We start from the raw sequence: 15,041 nt of genomic DNA, 5'->3' as shown, positions 1-15,041 counted from the left end.
CCGGATCTCTTCTCTCATCTATTTTGTTTTCCTTGTGAGCAAATGTAGTTGGTTTTGAATCCCTGAAGTCTTTTGCATTTTCCCAAGCACCTGAAGTGAGGGAGCTGCCTGGTTTAAGGGCTCTTTGCTTAGGCTCTGGTCTGTAGAGAGGAGTGGACCTAGGCCATGGTCCATGAGCAGCTAGACATGTCTGAGGCATGATTTCACCAGGCTTTTTTGGACAGAATATGCTTTCAATTTAGGTTTTTACAAAGGAGAATATACGAACTAGGATGTGTGCACACTCTCCAACAGCTCACAGGTGTCAAAGTGTGTGCACTCTATAGATAGACTCTGACCCTCCTCTCACTTGGAAGAAATACCTGTCACAATCTGTAAATCAGGTATTCCAAGAATATGGGGACTGTCTACACTGTTTATATAGTTACGGTTTAATCACTAAAAAGAGTTTGGTTTGCATGATTTCAAACGAAAAGGTATTTATGTCATCAGCAAGCCCCTCCCCCTTTTCTTTATTTGTCATTTATGAATTTTTCTAAGACTGTATTTGTGTGTGTGTGTGTGTGTGTGTGTGTGTGTGTGTGTGTGTGTGTGCATCTCAAGGAAGTTTTAAAGTGAGCTGTCTTTCCTCTGGGTTGTTTTATTTAGCACTTACTAATTAAAAATGAGGTGAAAGTACTAGAAAAATAAGCTATTCCTTAAAGTATCATGTACAAATGCAGGCAGGACAAGGAACACAGATAGACGTTTCCAGACTGAAACTTCTTCTTTGCTGGAAACATTACATAGAAACATCCGAGGGAGAATGGAGAGAATAAGTATTTAGAATCCAGAACACGTTTATTTGATGTTCACATACTTCTCTCCTTTATCACAAACAACACCATTCAGTGAATTTGATTTTCTATGTAAGTCTGGTCTACTTACTAAGCATTATATTATTTGATATGCATTGTCCCACTTGGGAAGACACCAGCTATGTATGCAATTAAATTTCAATGGGGGAGTTTTCTCTATACCTCTGCGTGTTCCTTTACTGGAACTTATGCATTAGGAGTGGGTTTTCTGGGAAGAAAAAGTACAGTATTTCATTAAAGAACTAACTTTTTTCCTTATCCTTTTAGTCTGGCTTAAGGGGATCCCAGCTTCCTAGGAATTGTCCCCTGTTCAAAGTGATTGAACCAACTATGTCTGAGATTCTATTCTCTTGACTAGGAGATTTTTTTCCTACTCGAACAATGTTTAGTGCACAAGGAAAGGAACAAACAAGCAGATTAATAACAATAAGAAAAAGAAATGCGGGTATAGTCAGAGAGTCGCATAATCTTAACTTTCAGAGTGTTTTTTGTTTTCTGCACACAAAACAAGCCATAGTTGTATCATCGCCTATTTGGGTCTCATCCCCTAGTCCAGTTCCTCTTTGACTGGAGTAGGTAAAATGAAGTTCAGTGTTTGAGAACTATATTTCCTTTTTTTCCTGAAAAAAAAAATACAGACCCTTTTGTATTGGAAGCCTTTATAATTCTATAAATCCAAGTGCACCCATCAGCTTTCTGTCCGTAACACCTTAGGAATGATGAGAAGATGCTACATGTGCCTCCATTCCTGCTACAGAGCTTTAGCATGAAGAGCTCATTTGAAAGGTACAGGGCCACTGGTCAAACTCAGTCACCTCTACCGGCCTCTGCCTTCTTACCATTGATAAAGGATGAGGAGGAGCCTCATTTACTGAGGGGGTATAACAGCCAGAGCATTTGATTGGTAAAGAAGCACTTGAGGCCAGGGCTGGCTCATGGGGGAATAGTCTACATTAGACGGTGTAATTTTTCTGAATAATTTTTAACTTCTAGAATATTTTACCTGACTTTTCCCAGATCTGTTTCCCACCGTATCATTCTCCTCTCGTTTTCTCCTAATTTTCTGTCAGTCTATCTTACACAGTCTGTCCTTTCTGACAGAGACCTGATCAGAGAGAAGTTCAGAGGGTTCTCGAAGGATTTCAGGGGTGAAGGATTTTGTTTCCTGGGATTTGAGGTGTTATTTCTCCTTTCTCGTTTCACACACCTTAACCACTTTCCAGTTCCAAGGCAGCCAAGGTTCTCTGTCCTCCTGCCCCTGCGTGCATGTGCTCCACTGACACTCTCACAGGCAAGCACATATGTGTAAATAAAAATACTCATGTCTTTAAAGAATTTAACTTATCAAGGAACAATACTTCCCATGCTCAAAAACATGGCGTTAGTTAATAGTATTTTTGTGCCCATGGAATAAGCCACAAGGCTTCTGTTAGCTTTCTCACAATGGCCCTATTACAAGGCTAAGATTTCTTTTACACAGAGGAAGGAATGGATTCAAATGCACAGAAAAACAGTTTCTTTATAAAACCTGAGTTAAGGGCACAAACACTGAAATTCCCACCCTTTTCCAGGATCTAAGGGTGCCTCTCCCAGTTACTATGTCCTAGTAACACAACCAAATTCCCAGTTGTCTACCTCTATGTTATTTAGGTGTTAAATGATACACATGTGAGCATATTTTAGACAGGGAAAGCCCCATAATATTGGGGCAACACTTAGCTAATTTATGAAACCCTTCACCGTAGTGCATATTTAAATGCTTTTTGTCTCCCTTTGCTGCATCCCCACAGATCTTCATCAACAATGAATGGCATGACTCAGTGAGTGGCAAGAAATTTCCTGTTATTAACCCTGCAACTGAGGAGGTCATCTGCCATGTGGAAGAAGGGGACAAGGTGAGTTTTCCAACATCCACAGAGCCAATTCACACCAAAAGTCTTTGTTTCTCACTGTTCTGAGCTCTAGCCCACTGCAAATTCAGTGAAAGGCATGAAAACATGGCTGCTCATGCAGTCGAGTAAATGTTCTGTTGTCCTTGGCATAAGAAATTGCCTTGTATAGATGTGGTAGAGAATAAATATCCATAATAACACAAGAAATTAATAAAATATCAAGAGACCAAGAAACAATAAATTAAAAAAAACCCACAGGCTATAGATCTGATGTTAGCATTTCTAATGTTACCTGGAAATCTAGAATAGAGAGGTGGGGTTCAAAATGTTGATGTTCTGAGGCTACTGTAGCATAATGAAGTATTAATTTTTAAATAATGTGTCTCTTTTCTTAAGGGTTAGAATTTAGTATGGGGCATGCAGTTTTAGTGTGGGTCTCTGTCTCTATCTCCATCCATCGCCAGATGAAGGTTCTATGGTGATATGCAAAATATTCATCAGTATGGCTATAGGATAGGATCATTTCAGGTTCCCTATCCTCAGTTGCCCCAGGAACTAACTGGGGACCTCGCCTTGGGCACCTGGAAGCCCCTCTAGGTCCAAGTCTCTTCCCAACCCTAACATGGCTCCCTTAATTAAGATATGTGCTTCCATACTCCCCTATCCAACCTTCCTTTATCCCAATCCTTCTTTTTCCCCAAGTTCTCCCATCCTCCCTTCTCACTTTTTTTCTCCCCATCTCCCCTTACCCCCTCCCTCCCCACCCTTAAGATCCCGATATTTTGCCTAGGGGCATGCAGTTTTAATATAATAACATATTTAAGGTTATGTAGTTTTTTAAATAATTTTTTGATATCTCTTTGGCTCTTGGCTTTTTAGTTCTTTGCCCAGTTCCCAAATAAATATACAGAGACTTATTCTTTCTGATCTTAACTTGGCTTGTTTCTAGCCAGCTTTCCTTAACTTAAATTATCCCAGCTCTGTTTTGCCTCTGAGCTTTTATCTTTATCCCATAGGCCTTTCTTAACTTCTTACTCCTTAGCTTGCTGTGTAGCTGGATGGCTGGCCCCTTGCATCTTCCTCTCTTCCTTTTCTAATTCCTTGATCTTTCTCCAGAGATTTCCTCCTACTCATTGTCTCTGACTGCAAGTCCTGCCTATCCTTTCTCCTGCTCTGCTATGGACCATTCAGCTCTTTATTAGACCAATCAGGCGTTTTAGACAGGCAAAGAAACACAGCTTCACAGAGTTAATCAAATGCAACATAGAAGAATGCAGCACATCTTTGTGTAATTAAACACATATTACATGGCACAAACAATTATAGCACATCTTTAACCAATATTATACAACATCTTTCAGCTAATTATGCCTTCTCCTTGACGGTAAAATCACATTAAAAAAGTAGACTATGAGTCTGTAGATATATGGTAACAAAAAGTCATATTATTGATGAGTTAACATTGAGGCCTTGAACATTTCGCTTCTATGGGACATTTTGCTCTGATGCTGGGGTTTGTTCCATCAGGAAAACAACTCTCTACCTGGGTTCACTAGAGTCTTTGTCAGGCAGGCTGAGAACTTTGCTAGGGGAGTCAGTGAGGCTTACTTTCTTCCTAAGGCACAGATGGGAAAACTGGTGACCATCCCAGCAGCCTTGCCAGTGAGCACTGATCTGTTCTGTGCTTAGTGACAACTTCCTGTCTCATAGAAAGAGCAAGGAGACTAATTCATCCCCAGATAAACTACAGGCCAAGTCACTGTGCTAATCTGGTTGGCTGAACAAATGAATCCCCTAAGACAGTCGTTCCCCACCTGTGGAGTGGTGGGAGTAGAACAACCATGTCATAGAGGTCATGTAAGACTATCGGAAAACACAGATATTATATTACAATTCATAACAACAGTAAAGTGACAGTGTTGAAGTAGCAACAAAAATACATTTATGGTGGGAGTCACGACAAATGAGGAACTGTATTACAAGGTCACAGCACCGGGAAGGTCGAGAAGCACTGCCATAAGGAAATTGTTAGTGATGAGCAAGAGCTGGCTTCACAGCCACCTTCCTATATCTCTATCCTGTTTTGGAATCAATAACCAAATTGTCCTTTGAGAATCGTTGATGCTCAAACAATTTGTGAGAGCTCTGATGAAGAGTGACTAGCATTGCTTAGAGGACGGTGCTAACCTGGACAAGTTCACAGTCAAGTCTGATATGCTAGGCTTATTCATTAGGTCACAGGCTAAAGGTTCTGGAGATTCCATCCACAAGTGCAATGGGGCTGCCAACAGGCCAAATCAAGCCTTTCATGGTATCAAGAGGGTGGGGCAGGAGCCAGAGTAAATACATTTTTTTTTTTCTCTTCATTGGCTCTGACTTCAAACTGTAGTATTTTATTTCCCCAGGTCACAAGGCTTGATGATAGTAAATCACAGTTAACCTGGTCACTGTTTTCTGTTTAATTCAAAAGTATCTTGGAAATGCCAGCCCCTGAATAAAAATCTACAATAAAAGAACCTTGAAGTTAAAAAATACTACAAAAAATGCTATCAAAAAAATTCATGGGACCTATAATTTTGGCTTATGAACAATGTTCATCACATAATGGAAAAGAATTATTTACAGTATTTTTTTTGTATAAAGATCAACAAGAATAAACCATACAAGGGTTATGTGTCATATCCAAGCACAGATGAATATGTTTGTGTCTTTTCATAATGTCTATGTGTATTGAATATCAATAAATTCACAAGATTTAGCCATTCAAATGAGAGCAATTTGGTATAAAAGTCACCCACCTTAGTAGTCTGCTTGAGGAGAATGTGAATTCTTTATTCCAGGGTTAATTACTAACATTAATTCTCATACCACACATCACATAGTAAACGTATTTGGACCACTGTATATGCATATATGGATTACTAAGTGAATGTAAGTTAAAGAGTCTGCAGCAGAGTTCAGAGGCTTCAGAAGTGGTTTCGAAAGAACCTGTGACCATGAGGAATCCATGCCTGGGCAGAGCTGCTGGGGAGTGGCTGGAGTCAGGGGGAATAGAGAAGCTGCAAAGCTCAACTGTAAGATCAAAGGTCAGACTGGGTCTAGAACAGAAAAGAGCAGTTCATACAGGTGAGCATGTATATGGGCTGGCTGCCCAGCAGGCTGGACAATAGCAGGGGCCCAGCTGAGTCAATGTGACCTTCGTACCTGATACACCCACATTGGGTATTAGACCGTGGCTGTTCAGAGGCCATGCTTTGCAGTCTTAGCCGTCCATCAATTTTTGTGATCCAGGCAAGGGAGTTCCACCCTTTTCTGGGTGCCTATTAAGTTCTTTCTGTTATTACCTTGATTTGATTATAATATGCCTACTTGGCTACACACTTCAATTCTCCCTAGTATATGTACAAGACGGCTTGCTTTCTATCCTTAGGATTATGTTACTCCTCAGACTGTGCTAGGCCAGTGGTATATGTTGGAGTTCCTTGGTCCACCTAGAGGCTGTAGCCATCCTTCTCCCTCAAAATGGAGACAAAAGCTTCTCATAAAATGTACTCTCACAGGGTAACCCACAGGCCCTGAAAAACCACTGTTGTCTACAATGTGGAGTGACTTAACAGCAGTGACTATTTCACAAAGCAGTGCTATTGAAAATCTTTGCTGAGAAAATTGAATGTGGGGGTCAGATGTAGAACAAAATATTGGTTCTAGTCTGTTGTGTTTCAGTAGCATAAAGAAAGGTCACTAGAATAAGGTAACATTTCCTTCCTTATCACTAAAGCAGGGTCCACGATATTTAAGTATAGTAGTAACTGGGGTGATAAAGAACTTGCCTTACTTCTTGTAGCTTAGTTGGTCTTTATTGTGATCTGCCATTGAGCAAGGTGTCTGCTGACTATTGAGGTAAGTTGTTATATTAAAACAGGTCTTAAAGAACGTGTTAGACTTTGGAAGTAAGTGGGCTTGCTCATAGGACCTTCTCTATGCAGAAAGAATTTCAGGAGCAAAGGTGGGACGAACTGTCTCAGCTAGAGTAGGATACATGTGAACAGGAAGTCTTTCCAGAAAATATTGGACCGTGAAAAACGAGAGAGCTTTGCTCTTTGCTCTTGGGATTATGGGTGAAGCCAGCAGTTGCAAACACGCACAAGATTATGATAAGATAAATTACATGGCAATTAACCTAGTAGCATTAAAGAGAAAGTGGAAAGTGGAGAGAGTGAATGGGAGGCTGTTCACAGGTTCGAACAGAAAAGGCCTTTGTGATAGAAGCTAGAGAAGCTGAAAGGCTGTACTGGGATGGACTAGGATGCTGGGATCGTTTTCATGTTGGCTTGTCTTTTACGACCACAGTTAACCCCGTCTTCTGCACATTTGACATGTGTGCCACATAGCAAATGTGAGACACTTGTGAGTTTCAAGATAAAATAAGTGAACTTCAAACAAGTCCAGTTTAGAACAGAGTGGACCATCTGCACCCTCAGATTCCAGTTTGGTTCATTCAACCCTGGGACCTGAAATGTGTAGCTGCTGACATAGATGTCACAGTTGTGTGCACACTGAGTGCGCAGAAAAATGTGGCCACTATTCTCGAAACAGTACAGTTTGTCTATTACCTCACTAAGCGTTTGTATTCAGTATCAGAAGTATGGTTATTAAAAGGGTGTCTAGGGGTAATAAATATGTAAATACTAAGTTTAGCACTCATGAATTTAGATTATCTTTCGATGACTTGGGGAACAATTCCTCTAGCATACTAAGGGAGGCCTGTGTTTGCCTAGATTTTCCATTCCCAGAATTCCCTCAATTTTTGTTTTCTTTACTGCTTCTGGTTCCATTATCTGGTCTCAAACAGTTTTCTTCACCTGATGGTTTGCTTTCTCTTGGCTTTCTAAAAATATGGAATACTTCACAAATTTACCTGTCATCCTTGTGCAGGGGTCATGCAAATCTTCTCTGTATCATGCTAATTTTAATATATGTGCTGCTGAAGCTAGCATGAGGCCTGTGTTTAATATAATAGCATGATGATGGTGTTCAGGTCTAGGTTCCTCCCATCTAATGAATGTTTCAGAACAAACTCTGTACCTCACTGTCCTGTTGTTGGCCAACCGATAGAAAGCTATATGGTGGATGGATATGTGAATGCCTCAAAATTAAAAGGGAGAACTCAGAATCCATTTTTTAAAATAAAAACTCAGTGTCTTTAGTCTATTTCTGGTCCTGCAAGATTAAACATCAGGTTTGAGAAAAGGAGAGCCATGACCCAAATTACAAAACCAGAAGAATAAATTTACTTGCAACAGTTTTCAGGAGACAGATTTTTTTTTTTCATGCATGGCAACATGGTGTCTCAAAGTCATTTTACTCCATTGCTCAGAGAGGCCAGGAAGCTCAAGAAAGTTCTTATTAAACAGGCGAATGCTGGAACACCAAGCAAAGGGATCCACACAGCACTGTGGTCACACTAGTTTAAGATGTGTGGTTTGAAACCCACTTTATTCTCCTTTGCAAGGTGCATTACAACAAGTGAAGCCCACTGTCCTTTTGATCATCTTGATTTATAGTGTACCCTATACTGGTGAGTCCCGTGGACAAAAAGCTGTGCGATAGTCCTTACATGCATGCTATTTGCAGTTGATCTGATGAAGTTCAAAAAAAGCACATGAAGTAGGAGTGGAAGAATCAATGACACTTTCAGGGTGGACTGGAAGAGACGAGAAGCGTGAAGAGGGGTCTCCAGAGGACAGGAGTGACCATGGCAATGTGGGAGGGACATGGCTCAGGAGACTTAAGGGAGTAAGCTAAAGGAAAAATGCAGCAGTGATTAAAGTACGTGAGCGAAACCAAGAAAGCCAAATAGTACAAGTGTGACTTTATGCTATTACTCCATCTGCCTTCAGTTAATGAGGCTATAAGCAGTATCTTATTAATAAAAGAATGTCCTCCACTTATTTAGGGGCTAGAGTGGATCACTTTGCATGCAGTTGGGAAATGGGAAAAAAACTCACCATACACACAGTGCTTTGGTTTGAATGTGAAATGATGAGCACAGCTCATAAATTAACACAACTGCTACCAGGTGGTAGCGCTGTTCTGAGAGGCTATCAAAGATTAGTGCCATTTGCAGAGTCGTGATCAGGTTACATGGTTCATAGCTACTCTATTTGTCTTGAGATAGCCTTTTTGTTTTTTGCTTTAATTTCTTCATCTGTAAAATGAATTTCCACAGCATTTTCTGAATCAAATGAGATAAAGTGTTTAAATTAACCAGAACATTATTTCAAATAAAATAAACTCTTTGTCCTATTTACATGGGATGAAGTAAAAGCTTTTAAGACAGTACTTCTCTTCTAAAGTTTAACTATTTGATAAGGATATGGTGCTTACTTGAAATATTACTCAAGAGAAGTCATTGTATCATATTATGATGCAGTGTGTGTGGAATGTTCTGGACCCTGGTCTAATGTAGACTAGCGTTAGTCTCTAAGGACTGTGTTACAGTTTATTAAGTTGTGATGTTTTGCTCGCCAGTCTAGAGTTTTGAACATCCTGAAATGAATGTTCTGTGACTTCCAGGCAGATGTGGACAAAGCCGTGAAGGCTGCACGACAGGCTTTTCAGATTGGCTCCACATGGCGCACCATGGATGCTTCAGAGAGGGGGCGGCTGCTGAACAAGCTGGCTGACTTAATAGAAAGAGACCGTCTACTGCTGGCTGTGAGTATTAACGTACACCAAAGGGAGACAGTGGGGAAGCTCCTGGGAGAATTCACCATTCCAACTGGATGGTCAGTTTGGTTTAGAGCCAGACTGACAAACTTGCTCCTGCCTTTTCTCTAGAACTTCTCAGAGTCCAGAGCCCAACATTGCTATACTCATTAAATCTCTTTATGCTCTCATGGCCTATATTTTTAAATTTCAATAGTTAGGTAAGTCAGTATAGATTATGGATGGAGGGTATATTTCCTTTACTTTTCTGCTTTGAATTTTAGTAAAGCCAACTGAAAACAAAGTGTTACACAGGTTACAATTCAGAGTAAATATTATTAGCTTCGGAATCTTAAGTAACAACAAGATTCAAGCCATAATTTTATCAAAAATACTAACAATTCTACAATTATTAAAAATCACATATTCCTTTAGAATTTTTTCATTGTTCAAAACATGCCAAAATAGATTTCATAGCTCTGTAGTAAATGTATACTAACTGAAATATTCTACTGAAAGGAATTGGTATTGCCCAAAGCTTAGTTCTTTTCATTTGTCTTAATTACAGAGTGAAATGTCTTAACTTCCTCTGTCAGCTTGAGAACAATAGGGATAGAAGAATAGATATAAAGTGACATTTGAGTTAATTTAAGATAGTGGACAATATCAAAGCTGTGCATCTTGCCAGGTGACACCCAGTGGATAGTATGGTTCCAAAGCATCCTTTAAATCTGCATAAAAGGGTGAGGAGAAGATACTACTAAGATAAGAAAATGTGGAACTTCATAATCTTTTATTTTTCCTTTCATTAAAATAGATTCTTTTCTCATACAATACATCCTGTTTTTATTTCCCCTCCCTCTGTTGCTCCCAGTTCCTTGCCCCCGACCATGTAGATTCACCTCTTGTGGTCTCTCATTAGAAAATAACAGGTTTCTAAGCGATAACAACCAAACATGACAAAATAAAATATAATCAGGTAAAGTAAAAAAAAAAAAAAAACAACCAACCCATTATATTGAAATTGAAGACAGCAGACAAACAGAAGGAAAGGAGCCCCAAGAGCAGGCATAAAGAAGGAGAGACTCACTTGTTCTCACAGTCAGGGGATCCCATAAAATGAGAAGCTAAAAGCTTTACTATATCTTCAGAGGACTTGGTGCAGATCCATGCAGATCCCATGCTTGCTGCTTCAATCTTTGAGATCATGTGTATCTCGTTTAGACGTTTTAGCTGTTTTAGAGGGCCTTGTCCTCCTGGTGTCCTCCATCTTCTCTGGCTCTTATACTTTTTCTGCCTTCCCTTCCATGGTGGTCATTGAGCTCTGAGAGGAGGAATTAATGAAATACTTATGACAAAATTTCCCAAACAAGGGCTTAATAGTTAAATTCTCTGCTATGGAGGTATTGCAATTGTGTGAACACACAGGTACGGATATAACAATTACACGAGCAGACATGAGAGGAACAGGATGGCAATAGGGACATTGTGTATGGTTGCAGACCCTAAATTGCTGCTACGGTGAGATGACAAGTGCAAGCTTGTTCGAACTCTGATAGGATGTGGAGACTAAAAATCATTTTCGCAGCTGAGTACTTATATAACCGGATCTTAGACATGCTTAGCCAGAGGTACTTAGAATCGAACAGAAAGATTAGTGGGATCAGGCAATCAGAATGTCACTACCTCTCTCATCAGGATCTTGTTATGTGACCACAAACAAGTCATTTAATTCTTTCTTAAGTTGCTTTCAAAGGAACATATGATTTAAGAAACTTTATATTTCTAAAACCCTAGTACGTAATTACTAAAACTATTGACTGTATATTCTTGATGTAATTTTTATTATTGAATGTTTAGACTTTGATACTACTACCTATTTTTCAGACAATGGAATCAATGAATGCTGGGAAAGTATTCCCCCAGGCATACATGATGGATTTAGATATCAGCATAAAAACATTAAAGTACTGTGCAGGCTGGGCTGACAAGATCCATGGCCAAACAATACCAAGTGGTAAGTACATTTGGGAAACTACCTGCATAATGGCTGAAGTGGAGGCCATTCATGCAGAACTGAATACCTTCAAATTTTCCCTGACAAATGTGTCATCAACTAGGTAAATAATTACTTTACTTTTCACATTGACTCAACCGAGTTCTGGTGCTAGAAGTTTTATTAAGATTAAACATTGTGGATAGTATAGACAGAAATCAGGTAAGAATATTGTCATAGACTCACCTACTAATTTGAGTGAGACGCCTTAGGGTCCCAAGTTTTCAAAACTGGCCACAGAAATTATTTATTGAGTGCCTTTCCCATAATGACAATTGTACTTCTTCTGTAATACTATTACCTAAGTCTTTGCATGTCTCAAATGTAAGCTGTGCTGATTTGTGCCCAGTATACTTAGTCCAATATACTTCAACAACCCAATATATACCAATGTGTTCCAACAGCATCAAGCAAGATGAGACTCAGCTTCAGCAGGATTAAGAATATTTGCATGGAAGTGTGGTATATTGCTTAGTGGGGTATGCAAGCAGCAGATCAGACACACAACAAATATTTCATGTCAGAAAAGAATCAGTTTGGGAAGGGTTAGAGGCAGTTTCACATCTCTATCTACAATGACTTCAGGAACGCAAATAATCCACTTCAAGTTTTTCCTCTGATGTGCACTTCCACTCAAACTGGATACAGTATAAGATATATTAGCTTCTTATATCCTTATAAGATATAAGAAGAGAATGAGACAACAGTGGTACTATGAACCAGGCTATTTTGTAGCTCTTACTCTACTCTTCGGAAACATAGAGGAAGCTGTTCAAAGTACCTGTAGATCTGGACATGTAAAGAGGTTGTGTGCTGGCAGTGGTTCCTGTCAAAGCCAAAACAAAACATACAACAGCAAAACTCCAAATGGTACCATATCAAGGTGAGTACTTGCTGTGGTAAAACACTATGAACTAAAGAACTTCTGAACAAAATGGTCTCTTTCACTTGTATTTCTACACTATATTATTTCTGAGGGAAATAAGGGCAAAAAATCAAGGCAGAAACCTAGAGATAGTAACGAAATAAGGGCAAAAAATCAAGGCAGAAACCTAGAGACAGTAACTGAAGCAGAGGCCATGGACAAAAACAATATACTATAGGGTTACTTTTTATGGCTTGCTCAGCCTGATTTCTTATACAATCTAGGATCATCTGCCAAGGTTTGGTATTACTCACAGTGGGCTGGGCCATCCCAAATCCAAAAATAATTGAGAAAATGTTGCAATCACTTGCCTATAGAGCAATCTCATCAGAGTATGTTCTCAATTAAGGTTTCCTCTTCCAAGATATATTTAGGTTTGTGTTGATAGTGAGGCACAAGAGTCATTCAAATCAAAACAGATAAGAACCACTTTTCATTTCAAATATTTCATTCATCGAATAAGAGATTGCATTTATGTTTGGTAGAAAAAAAGGAAACTCCAAAACTATAATAATTCTAAGAGAAAGACTTCTTACTTCTTGGAGAAGTTTTACTATTTTAAATATTTTACCTGTTTAAAAGTTAGAGCTCCTGGGACATTTGAGTACTGGGAACTTTTGCACATGGTTCTGCCTTTATCCAGAGGGGACCTCATCTCCCAGTTCCTTTCTGTACCACTCTGTGTATGAGAGTGAAGAAGAAGGCAACCATCTTGGTATACAGAGAATGGAGTTAACATTCTATGGGTTCTTCCCAGATCCTGTCAATTATTTTCCTGTACCTCGGTCTTTAGAATGAAATTGGTCTTTGAGAACTCTGTTCCTTATGTGATTAACCATGGAGACAGGATGTTTTATTTCCCTTTTGCTAGTCAATGTGGACTTCCTCTCCCACCAACTGCACATCACCCTGCCCTGAGTGGATCCTGCATTTGACTTTATTGGATGATGTGTTTGCTCTGTATTTTAGATGGAGATTTTTTCACTTATACAAGACGTGAGCCTATTGGGGTGTGTGGCCAAATCATCCCCGTAAGTCTCACTTCAAGACTCTGATGGGGGGAAGTAAGCTGTGATTCCATTTAATCTGAAGCCCATTCCCACACAAGTGAAGCTTATGTGACGGTTATGTGTGAAGTAAATTCAATAAACATGACTACCTGAATCACCCATCCCTATAACTTTGCTTCTTGTATACGAGTTGTCTTGTCCAGAAACCCCTCAATATAATGCTTTACACTTTGAGGATGTTTTAATATTGAAAAATAAGCCCTAAAACAAAGGTTTATCACTGCTCATTTGTGTTTGAACATTTCTATGAGACACAGCTCCCAGCACTGCTGTCTCCTTGAGACTTCCCACTGTGTACAGTAACTGAAGCAAGACTGTTCAAATCCTGGAATTTTTTTTTTATTTCAGTGGAAGGAATAATCTCCATAACAATTGGGAAAGTATGTGGCCTATATTTAACTTTAGGTCGCAGGTTTGGGTACTCAATATTCTTCTTCCAAAAAATCATGTTCTGGATGAAACCAGATTTTCTTGAAAGTTAACACAGGACACTGGCCACATACAGCTGACATAGTTTAAGAGGCTAAATTAAATCACAATGAAGTATCCCAAAGATTTTGAAATGATAGTCATTCTCTTTTAATAAGAATGAACATACCAGTGTATTCATGGAACTGTTTAGTATTTCAAAGGCTTAAAAAACACTCAAACACATCTACATCACCAGCTAGGACTATTAGAAAAGGATAAATTTTGACTTTTCCCCTTTGTCCTGTTTTTTTCTGGGGATCAAACACTGGACTTCACACATGATACACAGATGTATGCTATGCCATAACCGTGAATTTCTTGATTAATCCTTAAGACACCCATCTAAAGTAGAGTGGACTGTTTTCAGAACTCCTGGGTGGTGAATGCCTTAAATAGAGAAGAAGATGTCACATATCTTATTTCTTACTGCTCACCAGTGGGTTTGCTGGGATGATCTGAACTCAAACACTCACCCTCAGAATGAGGATTTGACACCTCTTTGTGTAAACTTTAACAATTTTGTTTTTCTGGACTGAACCTAGCTCAGTGGTGTGGAGAACACATTCAATATGCATACATCCTTAGGTTCACTCCCTAGCATACATACACACAAAATCTCCTGGATGTGGATTTTTTTTAATTATTGTATCGGATAAAATATCCTAAGTGCCTTCCAGGAAGAAAGAGGAAGGGGTTTTCATAGTTTTAAAACACAAGTAAATTACAATATGCTTAACTATATGTGAATCTATGAAGTAGCATTTTTCTTGTAAAATAAGAGTTCAGAATATCATGACTTGATTACATTTGGTAGCTCTTTTCTCGTCCCTTCTCCTATATACTTTGTTTTAAGCTTTTTTTTCATTTTGTAGTTTCTTTTGTAAACTTAAGTAAAATAAACTATATAATTATGCACAACTTTTAAAATATTAGTCAACTTTTATCAGGGTAGCAAGCTTCAGTAACAAATGTAGCTTTGAACGATACAAAGAGTCCATTGTTCAATTTTTCTTAATAGTGGAATGGCCCGTTGATCATGTTAACTTGGAAGATAGGCCCTGC

General features: G+C 39.0%; 1 protein-coding gene and 1 non-coding gene across 2 annotated transcripts in view; one reads left to right on the top strand and one right to left on the bottom strand.

Annotated features, from left to right (window-relative positions):
• LOC101983531 (aldehyde dehydrogenase, cytosolic 1-like) overlaps positions 1-15,041 on the top strand; it is a 37,905-nt gene that overhangs the window by 1,125 nt on the left and 21,739 nt on the right. The window contains exons 2-6 of the mRNA XM_013348008.2: positions 2,648-2,752; positions 9,326-9,466; positions 11,345-11,474; positions 13,408-13,469; positions 14,998-15,039. Coding sequence (XP_013203462.1) covers positions 2,648-2,752; positions 9,326-9,466; positions 11,345-11,474; positions 13,408-13,469; positions 14,998-15,039 — 480 coding nt within the window. The remainder of the gene's footprint in view (positions 1-2,647; positions 2,753-9,325; positions 9,467-11,344; positions 11,475-13,407; positions 13,470-14,997; positions 15,040-15,041) is intronic.
• Positions 7,640-7,746, bottom strand: LOC113456597. The gene has a single exon (XR_003377356.1). It is a non-coding gene; the product is annotated as a U6 spliceosomal RNA (small nuclear RNA).

Source organism: Microtus ochrogaster, chromosome 8 (assembly GCF_000317375.1).
Source record: "Microtus ochrogaster isolate Prairie Vole_2 chromosome 8, MicOch1.0, whole genome shotgun sequence".
Lineage (NCBI taxonomy): Eukaryota > Metazoa > Chordata > Mammalia > Rodentia > Cricetidae > Microtus > Microtus ochrogaster.
This window is presented reverse-complemented; position numbering and strand designations above follow the sequence as displayed.